Source organism: Eptatretus burgeri, chromosome 6 (genome assembly GCF_056783735.1).
Source record: "Eptatretus burgeri isolate ZD-2024b chromosome 6, Ebu_testis_v1, whole genome shotgun sequence".
Classification (NCBI taxonomy): domain Eukaryota; kingdom Metazoa; phylum Chordata; class Myxini; order Myxiniformes; family Myxinidae; genus Eptatretus; species Eptatretus burgeri.
This window is the reverse complement of record NC_140966.1, coordinates 55,858,137-55,873,542: the sequence shown is the minus strand read 5'-3', so window position 1 is coordinate 55,873,542 and position 15,406 is coordinate 55,858,137. Positions and strand designations below refer to the sequence as shown.

The following is a 15,406-nucleotide window of genomic DNA, read 5'->3' as shown; positions in this document are numbered from 1 at the left end:
AGCTAATGCGCATAGAAGAGCTGGAACACAGAACGGACAAGAACATAACCAGAACAAGAAAAACTAAACAACTCAAAGCAAACGAGAGTGGGCGCACTCGGTAGAGTGCAAAACCTCCACCGCCAATACTGCTGGGTCACTTAAGTGAACCTGATATCCTATTCATTTTAGGTCAAAACGGATCAGACTCTACTGAACCACGATTGAGTAAACTAAAGTAGATCGACGCGCATGTAGAAATGCCAAAAAAAAAAAAAAAACGCAATTTTTTTGAAAAAAAGTTGCAAAATTTGTTTTTTTTTCTCTAACAATTTTTTTTTGGGGGGCGGTTGGAAATCACTTAAAAGATGTAGAAAAAAACACTTAAAAGATGTAGAAAGAAAGGAAATCACTTAAAAGATGTAGAAAGAAAAAAACATTCAAATATTTTTCAAATAAAATCGAAATTTTTTTGAAAAAAGTTGCAAAAGTTTTTTTTTTCTCTCGAACAAATTTGTTTTTTTTGGTTGGAAATCACTTAAAACATGTAGAAATGCAAAAACAAAAATTCAAATATTTTTTCAAAATGGCTGCCATAGCGGCCATATTGGACTTTGGACCAAGTCCAAAATCTAATGGCATGATCCTTGGACCAGACCTAATCCCCCCAGTTTCGTCGAAATCCAGAGGAGTTTTTCCGTAATACTGTTCAGAAACAAAAAAACAAACAGACGGGTGAAAACAGAAACCTCCGTCCATCTTCAATGGCGGAGGTTAATCATAACCACCAAGTTTTGGCCGAATCCGTTGATACCCTTTTGAGATATCCTGCTTACAGCAAGACGCAGACAGACAAACAGGCAGGGGTGAAAACATAACGTCCGTCCACCTTCGGTGGGGGAGGTAACGAGAAAACAGAAGTTGACAAATGCATTGATGAATAGGCCTCTGCTCAAATGATATGTCAACCCACAGTTGAGTTGGAGCTCAATTATAGGTCACATGAAAAAATCAAAGGCCATATTCGAGAAAGCGCGAACGAAAATGGAGATAAATAGAACAGAGACAACATCAGAAGTTTCTAACTCGTCATGGTCCTGAAAATTATTTTGAAAGGGCACGTGACCTTTTAACTATTTAACCGAATTCATCAATCGAATCAGTTCATTCTTTTTATTACAGTTCACACTTATGCCAAGTTTGGTTTAAATCCCTTCTATGGTTCACAAGTTATCGTGATAACAAAAAAAAATAAGATAATGGAGGGATGCAAGGACGGGTCCACACACACGGACAAAGACAGCCTAAAACTAGAGGGGGAGCACTCGGTAGAGTGCAAAACCTCCGCCGCCAATACTGCGAGGTCACTCAAGTGAACCTGATATCCTATTCATTCAATTTGATGTCAACAGTGCTCACAGAGTTATAGTTTGCAACTTTCCCTTTTACTTTTAACTTTTACATACTCAATTCATTCGTCATAACTAGATTCCTCGAGACAGAAATTGATTTTACGTGGGTATATCCACCTGAAGTTCCAAAATCAGCCGCAATTATAATTTTTTGTTGGAAATCACTGATAACATGTAGAAATGCAAAAAAAAAAAAATCGAAGTTTTGTTGAAAAAAAAATTGCAAATTTTTTTTTTCTCCAACAATTTTTTTTTTGGGGGGGGGGGGTGGGGTTGGAAATCACTTAAAACATGTAGAAATGCAAAAAAAAAAATTTCAAATATTTTTTCAAAATGGCCGCCATAGCGGCTATATTGGATTTTGCACCAAGTCCAAAATCTAATGGCATGATCCTTGGACCATACCTATTCCCCCCACCAAGTTTCGTCGAAATCCGTCAAGGAGTTTTTCCGTAATACTGTTCACATACAAACAAACAAGCAGTCATAGACTGGTGCTTAAGAAATCGTCAACTTGACCTCTGACCTTCTCTAATAAAAGCTGTCTCTGGAGAAGGTAGCGACGCAAACCAGAAGTTTCTACGATGATTCTGTACCAAACCATCAAAAATCATAACGTCGACCGAAGCAAAAATCTCCATTTCTCCACGCAATTAGTTTATATTATTTTCTCAAAGTCACAAAACCTTAATATTCGGCCATCCACCAACAATCTTTACATAATCCGACGGCTTAGCGAGTCAGGCATGCGACGATAACCTTTATTGGGATAAAAAATGACTTTTAAACACCATCTTTATCGAAAACACCGTCAGCGGGCACACGGAAAACCATTACGTGATCAACGCCGTCTCTGCTCAAGTGCACTGCACCACGTGACGACCCGTGACGCAGCGAGTGAAATATTTTTTATACAATCTTAAAACGTCTCCAAAACATCCGATTTCTACCAGAATTTCGACAACCGAGTTTTAAGCGTCCTAAGCGATCGCAAAAACCGAAGACAAAACGAACTCGTAACGTCGAGCGAAGCAAAAATCTCCATTTCTCCACGCAATTATTTTTTATTATTTTATCAAAGTCACAAAACCGTAATATTCAGCCATCCACCAACAATCTTTACATAATCCGACGGCTCAGCGAGTCAGGCATGCGACGATAACCTTTATTGGGATAAAAAATGACTTTTAAACACCATCTTTATCGAAAACACTGTCAGCGCGCACACGCAAAACCATACGCGACTCAACGACGCGTCTGCTCGAGCGCAGTGCACCACGTGACGACCCGGGACATGCGAGTGAAATATTTTTTATGCAATATTAAAACGTCTCCAAAACATCCGACTTTTACCAGAATTTCGACAAGCTAGTTTTAAGCGTCCTAAGCGATCGCAAAAACCGAAGACAAAATTAAAATCGAAGTTAAAACGAACTCGTAACGTCGAGGGAAGCAAAAATACTCCATTTCTCCACCGGAATTTACGGAATTATGTTTGACCTCGCTGTGACCTTGACCTTTGACCGATTTTGACCAAAATCTAATCAGCGCTAGCCATCACCCTCCTGAATCACGTGCTGTAATTTGACATTGGTAGCGTCTTCCGTTCGAGTTATCGTGCCTACAAACAAACACACAAACACACAAACAAGCAGTCATAGACTGGTACTTACGAAATCGTCAACTTGACCTCTGACCTTGTCTCATAAAAGCTGTCTCTCGAGAAGGTAGCGATGCAAACCAGAAGTTTCGACGATGATTCTGTACCAAACCATCAAAAATCGTAACGTCGACCGAAGCAAAAATCTCCATTTCTCCACGCAATTATTTTATATTATTATATCAAAGTCACAAAACCGTAATATTCGGCCATCCACCAACAATCTTTACATAATCCGACGGCTTAGCGAGTAAGGCAAGCGACGATAACCTTTAATGGGATAAAAAAAAAAATGACTTTTAAACACCAACTTTATCGAAAACACCGTCAGCGCGCACACGGAAAACCTTTACATGACTGAACGACGCGTCTGCTCGAGCGCACTGCATCACGTGACGACCCGTGACGCGTCGAGTGAAATATTTTTTATACAATCTTAAAACGTCTCCAAAACATTCGATTTTTACCAGAATTTCGACAACCGAGTTTTAAGCGTCCTAAGCGATCGCAAAAACTGAAGACAAAATTAAAATCGAAGTTAAAACTAACTCGTAACGTCGAGCGAAGCAAAAATACTCCATTTCTCCACATGAATTTAGGGAATTCTGTTTGACCTCACTGTGACCTTGACCTTTGACCGATTTTGACCAAAATCTAATCAGCGCTAGCCATCACCCTCCTGAATCACGTGGTGTAATTTGACATTGGTAGCTTCTTCCATTCTTGAGTTATCGTGCCTACAAACAAACAAACACACAAACAAACAAACAGAAACGGAAGTGATCAATATACTTACGAAATCTTTAGATTTCGTAAGTTACAAACTAGAACGGGCACTTAGTGGAGGGCATACCTTCGCCAACGCTACAAATCCCCCCCCCCAGAAACCGTTGATCGTGAGGGTATTTAATCCCATACCATATCTGCCATCTCATATGTGTTATGATGGCTGAAAAACATTAAATTTCCTGTGTCATATCGTATATCACAAGATAGTCCATTGAATTCGCAACATTTTGGAATTGCTTGCATGCAAATTGGATAAAAAAAAAAAAAAAAAAAAACGACCGCACTCTGGCAAAATGACGATTTTGACCTTTTCATGACCTCGACCTTGACCTTTGTACTCTTAATTTTGTAATTGGTATGAGAGTGTGGGGAACAGAACAGTCAACATTTTGGTGTTGGTTTCATGCAAATCGGATAAGAATTGATCGTGTTATGACTAGAACCGCACATTTTGCAATGTCGTGACCACCCCCCCCCCCGACCTTTGACTCCCAACCGCTAATAAGGGTTATTACGTCATTGTGTCATGCCACATCACAAAATGGGGCATTGAATTCTGAACATTTTTGCATTAATTGTATGCAAATTGGATACAAATTGACCGCGCTATGGTAAAAAGACGATTTTGACCTTTTCATGACCTTGACCTTTGACCCAGATCGCTCCCAAAATCTAATCAAATGGTCCTCGGATAATAACCAATCATCCCACCAAATTTGCTGCGATTCAGTTCAATACTTTTGGAGTTATGCGAATAACAAACACACATATTCACAAATAAACAAACAAGCAGTCATAGACTGGTACTTATGAAATCGTCAACTTGACCTCTGACATTGTCTAATAAAAGCTGTTTCTAGAGAAGGTAGCGATGCAAACCAGAAGTTTCTACGATGATTCTGTACCAAACCATCAAAAATCGAATGTTTGACCTCACTGTGACCTTGACCTTTGACCGATTTTGACCAAAATCTAATCAGCACGAGCCATCACGCTCCTGAATCACGTGGTGCAATTTGACATTGGTAGCTTCTTCCGTTCTCGAGTTATCGTGCCTACAAACAAACAAACAAACAAACAAACAAACAAACTAACAAACAAACAAGCAGTCATAGACTGGTACTTACGAAATCGCCAACTTGACCTCTGACCTTGTCTAATAAAAGCTGTCTCGAGAGAAGGTAGCGACGCAAACCAGAAGTTTCTACGATGATTCTGTACCAAACCATCAAAAATCAAATGTTTTGGATGTTTGACCTCACTGTGACCTTGACCTTTGACTGATTTTGACCAAAATCTAATCAGCGCTAGCCATCACCCTCCTGAATCACGTGGTGTACTTTGACATTGGTAGCTTCTTCCGTTCTCGAGTTATCGTGCCTACAAACAAACAAACAAACAAACAAACTAACAAACAAACAAGCAGTCATAGACTGGTACTTACGAAATCGTCAACTTGACCTCTGACCTTGTCGAATAAAAGCTGTCTCTTGAGAAGGTCGCGACACAAACCAGAAGTTTCTACGATGATTCTGTACCAAACCATCAAAAATCGAATGTTTTGAATGTTTGACCTCACTGTGACCTTGACCTTTGACCGATTTTGACCAAGATCTAATCAGCACTAGCCATCACCCTCCTGAATCACGTGGTGTAATTTGACATTGGTAGTTTTTTCCGTTCTCGAGTTATCGTGCCTACAAACAAACAAACAAACAAACAAACAAACAAACAAACAAACAAACAGAAACGGAAGGCATCAATATACTTACGAAATCTTTAGATTTCGGAAGTAACAAACACAAACAGAGGATGGAAGTCATCAATATGCTTACGAAATCTTCAGATTTCGTAAGTAACAAACAGAAAGGGGTGAAAACAGTAACCTCCAGTCTTCGATAATGCCTCTGGCATTCGGCTGCGAAAGCTGCTGAAAGACATTTGTGGAATACACCACTTACCTGCATCAAGATCCACCGAGTGCGGGGAATACAGAAAAGCAGCGAGTACATCAAAATCACCACCTGTGCCAATACTTTGCTCATGTATTCAGCCAGTCGACCGCCAACTACATCCAACACACAGGCAATTTTTTCTCAATGTTATATCTTTTTTAATAAAATCTTACTTTACCAAGGATTTCGATAAGATTTCACAATACTGCTGACTACAGCAAACATTTCCTTCCAGCTTTTGCATCTCGAAAACTCTCACTTACAGTTCCCTCTTTTGTCCCCACATTTTCATGAAATAAGGCATTGTCCGTTATCCACACCTTGCATTCTTGGTCCCTCTGGGAGAAAGTTCACTTTTATCATTTTGTGTTCCATCACCTCTGGTCTCGGCATGGAACCTGCGCAAGCACAAACTTTAGCCAATCCTAGAATTATGCAACACAGACATGTTTCACTTGTAAAATGGAATCGGATACCTATAAAATTCCTGTAGACGCATGTTGCAAAAATCAAGTTTATAAATGCACAGTTACACTAGGAAGAAGATGTAATTGACAGAAATGGAAGGAAGAAGCATGGATGGAAGTAACATCCGGAAAAGTGAAAATTTTATTTTGCATATATATGACCCATGTTGGTCATATGTATCTTCATCTTTTTGAATGTTAGTTTGTATTGACAGCTCAGTGCAGAGAGAGTGCACTTGTATTTTAACTGTGTCGTCTGGGTTTGATTCCTGACACGACCGTAAACTGATTCGTCGGTAAGATGTTCCGTCACAAACTGCGCCATCTCTCAGATGGACATTAAAATCGGCGTCCCATCTGCTGGCATTAGATTATCCGAGGGTATTCTTTATGAAGAGTGGGTGAGCTATTACTGGAACCCTGAACAAGTAATAAATTTCTATCATCTTCAGTCAAACATCAGGTCTGTTTAAGAAAAAGACATGGCAAACCCCACAAAGTGGGTTGGGGCGTTTGGGCATTTATATTTTTGGCACAATTCCCAGAGTGCCATCCGTGACCCTTGACAAGGAGCCAGGGTTAGATGGCCCCTTGGGGAAAAGCCATCTGGCTGGCTGTAACAAAAAAAATGCCCATTAATGATTGGAAACCATTACAAAACGTCAAAAAAGATAAACAGACCCCTCCTAGAATGAGACAAAAATCTGTGTGACCACACAGACCTTGGTCTCAACCTCATGTATGCCTGAAAGAATAAGACTGAACCTTTTTCAGTGAAGAAAATCTCAACCTCACGCTGAGACAACTCTGCACCAAAGTGAAAAGCTGAAGAGGTGCTGCCTGCCCCCAAACCAAGAACTATGCTCGAGTCAAAGAGAAAGAGGTGAACTGGAGCATAGAGGAGGAGACCACCCTCTTCTGCAAAGCGCATTCTGCACGAGGCATAGGGGATGCACCGAAATGGATCTGAATGTTTCGTGGACCAACCGAAGAAGTCATATCAAAGTTTTACCAGCTAATCCTCTGAGGGTATTCCCCAAGTTAACTCAGACTTGGGGAATACCCGGCATACACTCCATAGGAGGCATCCCGCACGACACAGGCATCTCCTCGCAGGGTGCAGCCACGTTTCATGGGGAATATTGCTACGCTTCACAAACGGGAGGCACATTTCAAGGACAATCACGGGGAACTCTCACAGGGAAACAAAAGTATGACAATGCCAAAACTTCCACAACTTGAAATGTGATCCGATATCAAAATGAATGTCGATACTTTGAGTCCTGGGAGGACTTTCGTCCCACCTTCTGAAACCCACAAATGGAGATTAGAACCAATGGGATGCATGGAAGGGAGAAGGTTTCTTGGATCAACTGAAGTCCAAATTTTCTCCAAAGCAAAAACAGTCCAACTTAATAAGTTTACCATGGTAGCAACATCATTCAACAAATACCTATCCAAATACAGAATAAAGGTAATAACTAATTAAGCCAGAAAGTAAGCACCTAAAGACAGGAGAGAAATGACCCCAAAATAAATTATTGAATAAAAGAAGAAAAACTGGTCAAAAGAATAAAAGTGGAGATTGCTGTGAGCTATCGAAAATAATAAATGTCAGTGTGCGTGTCTCCTCCATAACTCCAAAACCATGAAACTCAGTGGCCCTAAACTTTGCATGCATACTATGGGAACTCTAAGGGAGTGTATGAATGAAAATTAGGTGTTTGGGTAAATGTTAACACACTTTTTTGAAGATGATTAACGGTTTACCTTCATGAAAGTATTATCCTTGGTCAGGCCAAATTTGCTTGCAGGGGTCTGCGCCACCCTTTTGATTCTGCCTCCTAAATGCTTTGCCTTGGCAACACGAACATTCTCTCATGGACTAATTAAAAGTATATAATCGAAATATTATTTCGGATTTGAGGATCGTGGATCTTGTGGACTAAATAAGTGTCAAAATCTGGAGTGAAATCTGAAAATGTTAAGAAATTACTGGTTCATAAAACCAAGCGCATAAGCATATTTATTTTAACACTATGCTTCCATCTTCTCCATATTTACACAAAAATATGTGAAATTGTCAAAGCATTAAACTTAACTTATTCCACCGTTCTGACAATTATATCGAGTGAAGAAAAGATTAACGAATATGTCCGAAGTGTAACTCCATTGAATGCAGCAAAAGCAAAATAAATTAGAGGATTAGAATGAGTAAAGCAAACTCCGAGTTCAAGAGCGAATTGACAAATATGTTTTCAGTGGCTGCAAAGCAATGCATCCCCACCCCACGGCAGGATGGCTGAGAGGTATGCACACCTGCTCTAAGCTGTCGAGCCTGGGTTCAAATCTCAACTCAGCTATAACCTGTCATCCTGGTGTTTCGCAGGCAGGGTGATTAATCAGTGTGCAGTCCCTCAGATGGATGTTAAAGCAGGCGTCACATCTGCCGGCATTAGTTGGTGGACATTAAAGATCCCTTCATGGTGTCCTTCGTGAAGAGTCGGGGAGGTATCCCCAGCATCCTGGCCAAATTCCAAATTCCTGCTCTAACCTACAGGGGCACTGCATCAGCGGTACTGCCACAACCTCAGTCAATGATGCTACTTGCTACACAGGAAAAAAAAGACGACCACCAGACCCCAATGTAGAGTATTTTATTGTAATAATATTTTAATTAATTTGCCTTTTGAAAAAATTCCACTCAATATATATATTTTTTCTGTAAGGAACACATTCTCCCTTAAATACATCAAGTCAATGGCATATTGAAGTTCGATTTTCTTTATTTCGATTTAAACGATGCGTTATAGGAACGCATCGATGATGTAAATAGGGAAGTGCAGGTATATAGATAGAGAGGAGAGGGAGGAGAGAGAGGAAGTAGGGGGAGCAAGGAGATAGGAGGGGTGAGGAAGGGGAGAGCTCATAAGGGGGGAAGAGTGAGGAGGGGAGGGGGGTGGGAAGAGCGACACCTTACCAAACGTCGGGAGGGGGGGTGGGCCATAGCGGCCATATTGGATTTTGGACCAAGTCCAAAATCTAATGGCGTGATCTTTGGACCATACCTAATCCCCCCACCAAGTTTCGTCGAAATCCGTCAAGGAGTTTTTCCATAATACTGTTCACAAACAAACAAACAAACAGAAAGGGGTGAAAACAGTGACCTCCGATCTTCAATGGCGGAGGTTAACAAAATGGGGTACGTTAAAATGGAACATTACAGGCAATTGTGTGTGTGTGTGTGTGTGTGTGTGTGTGTGTGTGTGTGTGTGTGTGTGTGTGTGTGTGTGTGTGTGTGTGTCAATAAAGCATTACATAATGTTCTCTTTACTACTGACTCCACATTATATAACAATGTATATATATATATATGTATATATATATGTATATATATATATATATATATATATATATATATATATATATATATGTATATATATATGTATATATATATATATATATATATATATATATATATATATATATATATATAGTGACATTCACGGGACTTGAACAGTCCCGCCAACGTAGAATGAGCCGAAACGATGGAGGTGGTTTATTTATTTATAACCCAAAGATGGCGGTTCTAATCGCTCTACCGCAAACGGGACGAGGAAGGTGGCACGAGTCGCTTTTCACTGAGTTGATAACGTTTATTTTCTCTAACCAGAAATAACAAGACTCGGCAAGAAGAGGGATCCGGGGTGATTCGACGGGATGGTGGTGTGGGTTCGGGCGTGGGGAAAACACAGACAATTCCAATGAATATACAAATCTCAAACCCTCTAAGGCGCCAGGTACACACACACACACACACACACACACACACACACACACACACACACACACACACACACACACACACACACACACACACACACACACACACACACACACACACACACACACACACACGTAGCTGGTCCTGGTGGTCAGGCTGGCCCGTGGTGTGGACGCAACAGTCCCTGGATTGGCGTCGGACGAGCTGGCGTTGCGCTCGTCAGGGGCAGGAGACACCGTGGTACTGTCGACCTCTTGGTGTCGGCCCAAGTCCGCTCACAGCCGCCAGGGAACCAGTTCTGGCGCCAAGTTGCGAGCAGGAGAGGGAGGCAGGTCCGGCCGCCGTTCGACCCCGTACTCCGAGCCAGCAGAACCCCAGAGCCAACCAAGGTGAGGCACGAGGCACAGGAAGGCCTCGAGACACGATGAAAAACAGGATCGAATCAGCGCAACAACACCGCACGCTCCCAGCACAACAACCTCCACCAAAACAGTTTTTCTGTCCCGATCTTCTTCCTCTTCCTTTTCGACCCCGAACAGAACCGTTTTATCCTCACGTCCTCGTCACTTCCAATCGAGCCATTTTATTGGCCCTGCGCCGTCGCCTTCCGCCAATCGTGATCACGGGGCGGAGCCATCCGCAGCACTGTCCTGTGACGTCACGCCAAGCCTCCAGAGAATACTAAAAGGGGTTTACGCAGACACACTTACCCTATCCCGTATCCCAATCTAATTACGTGACAATTATCATTTCCCCCTTGAAGAAATGGACATTTACTAGACAACTTATCACCACTGAATTGCTATTTATTACATCAAGATCCTGGTAAACTCGAACAGCATGGCATACCTAATTAAACATCCTAATTACCCTTTGAATGCATACCCCCCCCCTCAAACGTAACAATATAATCTCTATCTTTCATAATAGAGTGAAGTACTCTCACTCTTCTCCTGGAGTGTATAGCGAAGTGTGACGAGGCATCGCTCCACCACCCCCCTTTTCCCTGTTATTTTCTCAAATTCAGACTTCAACATGTGACTGCGTTAACGGGTTTCTGTGAAGTCGGTGTTAACATGATAGGCGAGCAGAATATGTTACATATTCCACTGTTTTGACGTGGGAATGCCCGTTTGCTTTTATGAGTGGATGGAGGGTGAGTGAAGATGGAACAACTTTGGAAGGGGAAGAGGGGGGGGGTTGAGAATATTAGGGTGGAGGGGGCTTTGAAGGCTTGAGTGTGGGGAGGGGATGGATGACTTCAGGTTGGGAGGGGATGGGTGAGGACTAGGGGTTGGGGAAGGGGGTGTTGGTGACTTGGGGGTTTGCGAGAGATGGGTTGGGGAAAGATTTGAGGAGTTCAGCACATTTTACAGAGCGTGGATGTTCGGCGGATCCCTGCTATTCTTCATATTTTTGTGACTTATTGAACTTTTCACTTTGGTGATATTTCTTTTTATATATTTCTCAACTCCAAAAACTGGAAAAAGTTAGTTGACAAATATTTCTTAAGGCCCGGTCACACCTTGACGTTTTAGCCAGCGATGGCAACGTATTAAAATGTATGTAAAACGCTGGCTGACGTTGAATTTTTGATGTTTTTTTTTAAGATTCGGACGTATTCATAACGAGTTGGTCGTATGCATAACATATTAGTAATGGACACAGAACGTTTCGTTGTGTTATAGATAACTTATACCAACGAATGCTGAACCTGTTGTCGGCCTACACAACCGATGCCCAACGATAGTCTAACTTAGGCATAGCGCGTTGCACGCATCGCCGACGATGTCGTGACGTAGCCTATTAAAAGGCTGACGCACAACGATTCGAATCATAACTGCCGTAGAAATGGAAGTGTCAACATCGCGGTCACACCTTGGCGATCTTGCCAGCGTATGCCGACCTTAGAAAAATGTGTCTAAAACGTTGGGGCACGTCAAATACGGTATGAGTAAGTTTGGTATACGTGAGTACAACGCTAAAGTACGCTATCATACGTCGTAGTAAGTCGAGTACGTCAAGAAATTTTAAACATGTTCAAAATTTTACGACGTACTCGGCGTATGACACACGTTCCGCATGCGATGAGGATAAGTTTTACACACGATATGTGGACGCTTACACACATCCACAAAGGCTACTTATAAGTCGAAACACGTCGCGGTAATGTCTTTTTTACGCGAAACTTATTTCTAACTTATGTTTGACGTGCTTTGAACCAATTCTTTACGTAGTCCCAACACACATCGACGTATGTAGACGTATTCCAATGACGTCTTCCGGTCGACAAAAAAAAAAAAAAAATGAATGTGTTTCTAGGTTACAACTGCCATATAAAGACGTGTTCCCAGCGGTTTTGGGAATTGGTATATAAAAATGCTGCTCATAAAAGGGGAACCCAACAGTGTTTTCGAGTTCCTTTTTGAGTCGATGTCCATGTCAGCAGGAACAGTATCAGTATCAGTATCAGTATCAGTATTAGTATTAGTATTAGTATTAGTATTAGTATTAGTATTAGTTTGTTCATGTTGGCAGTAGTAGGTGAGTGTGAGGGGGAGGGTGTGGGTTATGATGGATCGTCCTTGCGTCCGCGTGTCCACGGGTAGGTTCATAGGCTGCCACTCAACGATTTAAATTGCTGTCACTCGCCTTTGTTTTTTGACGCTGGGGTTTGGAAATTTGAAGCGTTTCTTCTGAAGGTGTTAAAACGCTCAAACTCGACTATTTTAAATAGACGCTGCCGATGGACAATTGGAATCATAGCCAAGCTAGACATCGAAGTGTGAACATCCTCGTCATGCCGAAGAAAAGTTTGAAGAATGCTGCAAATAAGTGTCCTGGCCGTGGCCGTGGACGCTGATGCAAGGACGATCCATTATACCGACGTCTTTCAGCCTATGAGTAACTTAAAAGTAACGTTTGTCGACGTGTGGCAACAATCGCGTAACGTGCCAACAACACGTTAATCATAGGTTAGAAATAAGTTTCGGGTACGCTAAACATTACCTTGGCGTGTCTCAACTTATAAGTAGCATGTGTTGACGTCTGTCAATGATCGCAGACCGTGCATACAACTTGTGGCCAGCGTAGCGGAACGTGTGAGTCATACGCCGGCATACGTCGTGAAATTTCAAGCATGAAAAAAATTTGAGGACAACCGAAAAGTACAACGTTTAAAGCCAACGTACAACGACGTATGGCAGTGTTTTTCAGCGTGCTCTCAATGTTATCAAAACTTACCCATAACGTATTCAACGTGTGCCAGCGTTTTAGAAAAAAAATTCAAAAATCGGCATACGTTGGCTAAAACGTCAAGGTGTGACCGGGCCTTTAGTGTTCTTTTTTTCAACTGGGCAACGTCAGGTACCCCAACCAGTGCAAAATAAATGGCAGCAGAGAATATATATATATATATATATATATATATATATATATATATATATATATATATATATATATATATATTCTGCCTATTGTCCTGTAGCTCGTCCCAGCCTTGTGCAAGTCTACAATGTTGTCCCTGATGTGCTTAGACAGCTCTCTGGTCTTGCCCATTGTGGAGAGGTTGGAGTCTGATTGATTGAGTGTGGACAGCTGTCTTTTATGCAGATAACAAGTTCAAACAGGTGCAGTTAAAACAGGTAATGAGTGGAGAATGGGAGGGCTTCTTAAAGACAAAACTAACAGGTCTGTGAGAGTCGGAATTCTTACTTATTGGTCGGTGATCAAATACTTATTTCATGCAATAAAATGCAAATTAATTATTTAAAAATCATACAATGTGATTTTCAGGATTTTTGTTTTAGATTCCGTTTTTCACAGTTGAATTGTACCTATGATAAAAATTACAGACCTCTACGTGCTTTGTAAGTGGGAAACCTGCAAAATCGGCAGTGTATCAAATACTTGTTCTCCCCACTGTATATGTATTGTTGTGGGGCCGGGTTTCGGTGGCGAGCACGACTGCTAGTGGGAGTAGTAGAGTCGGCTCCACCGAACACAGCGGAATTTAGGTTGTGACCCACGGATAAGTCCGAAAGGCACGGGTCCTTTACAGGACCATGAATCGCCAATAATTTGACTGTGTGGGGTAGGGTTAATTGGCAACTTCAATATACCTAAGTACCCACGTGGCAAAGCTACCGTGGAATTCACACCCTCGACAGACCTCGAGCGGAACGAGCCGTTAGTGTGCTTGAACCGTGTGTAACCCGAGCGGATGGTTACCGAGGCCCGTCGGTCCAAATGAACAATTTACTGCTTCGCTATTTCTCAACACGCACTGTGCTAAGCCAATGAAAGAAACACAGAAACGAGCTGGAACATCTAAAAAAAGGGATATTTATTTATCACAATAACCGGGGAGGGGAACACAGAGCAGAGTTATCACGAATAAAGAAAGGTATCAAATATACAAGCAATTCCTTAAACAATTCTACTTAGAGAGAGGGCCCACGGATGCGCGCGCACGCACACACACACACACACACACACACACACACACACACACACACACACACACACACACACACACACACACACACACACACACACTGAGGTCTTTATTGCCCCTTCAGCTCGGGAGGGAAGACGAACTAAGGGAAGAGAACGTGCTGGCTACCTGGCCACGTTCGAGCGGCTGGACGACCGCACCTTCCCGGAGCACCAGTCGCCAAAGAATGGACCAGTGCAGCCGAACCCAGAGGAGGCGAGATGAGGTGATCTTCTGTGATGAGATGGTTGATCGCTTGTAGTAATGCACCAGGTGAGATGCCTCGGATGCGTGCGATGCAGTCAGCCGCAGACCCAGACAGAAGCGCGCTTGAGCAGACGGGACGCACTCTTCAATCCTTTTATTGTCGCTTTTCGGGTGCGGTCCGCTCCCCCGTCGCCTGCTCCCATTGGGGGGACGGCGTGTCGCGGCTCGGCCTTCTTGAAAAGGACCGCCCTGTCTCAGGTCCCATTGGGCGGAAGATGATGCACACCCTTATTTGGCGTGCAGCCAGATCGAAACGCTTCGTGACCATATTTGGTGTGAAATCCACACTGCCTGGGGCATGGAATTCCACAAAGCACGCGCCCCGCATGGACAATGCCGCGAGCAGAGTGTTGTTGTTGGTGATGTAAAAATCCTAACTATAAAATAATTCACAGCACACGTACAATTAATCACCCATTAAACATGGGACGGGACCCTACCGAGAAACACATACTTACCGATATAACTTATCTATAAGGACTCTGGCTGTTGTGTACGATGGGTTCCAGATTCGTAACAATATATATATATATATTATTATGACGAAGCCAACAACAGAAGAAAACCAAACGAAAAGTTTGAAAATAACCCCAAGAGA

General features: G+C 42.3%; 1 protein-coding gene across 3 annotated transcripts in view; it reads right to left on the bottom strand.

The window, feature by feature from the left end:
* The window catches only part of ALG1 (ALG1 chitobiosyldiphosphodolichol beta-mannosyltransferase), a 45,064-nt gene that overhangs the window by 27,938 nt on the left and 1,720 nt on the right, over positions 1 to 15,406 (bottom strand). For all 3 annotated transcript variants that reach the window (XM_085885140.1, XM_085885139.1, XM_085885142.1), the window contains exons 2-3: positions 6,116 to 6,193; positions 5,802 to 5,908 (exon numbers count right to left, since the gene is read on the bottom strand). In XM_085885140.1, coding sequence (XP_085741266.1) covers positions 5,802 to 5,908; positions 6,116 to 6,193 — 185 coding nt within the window. The remainder of the gene's footprint in view (positions 1 to 5,801; positions 5,909 to 6,115; positions 6,194 to 15,406) is intronic.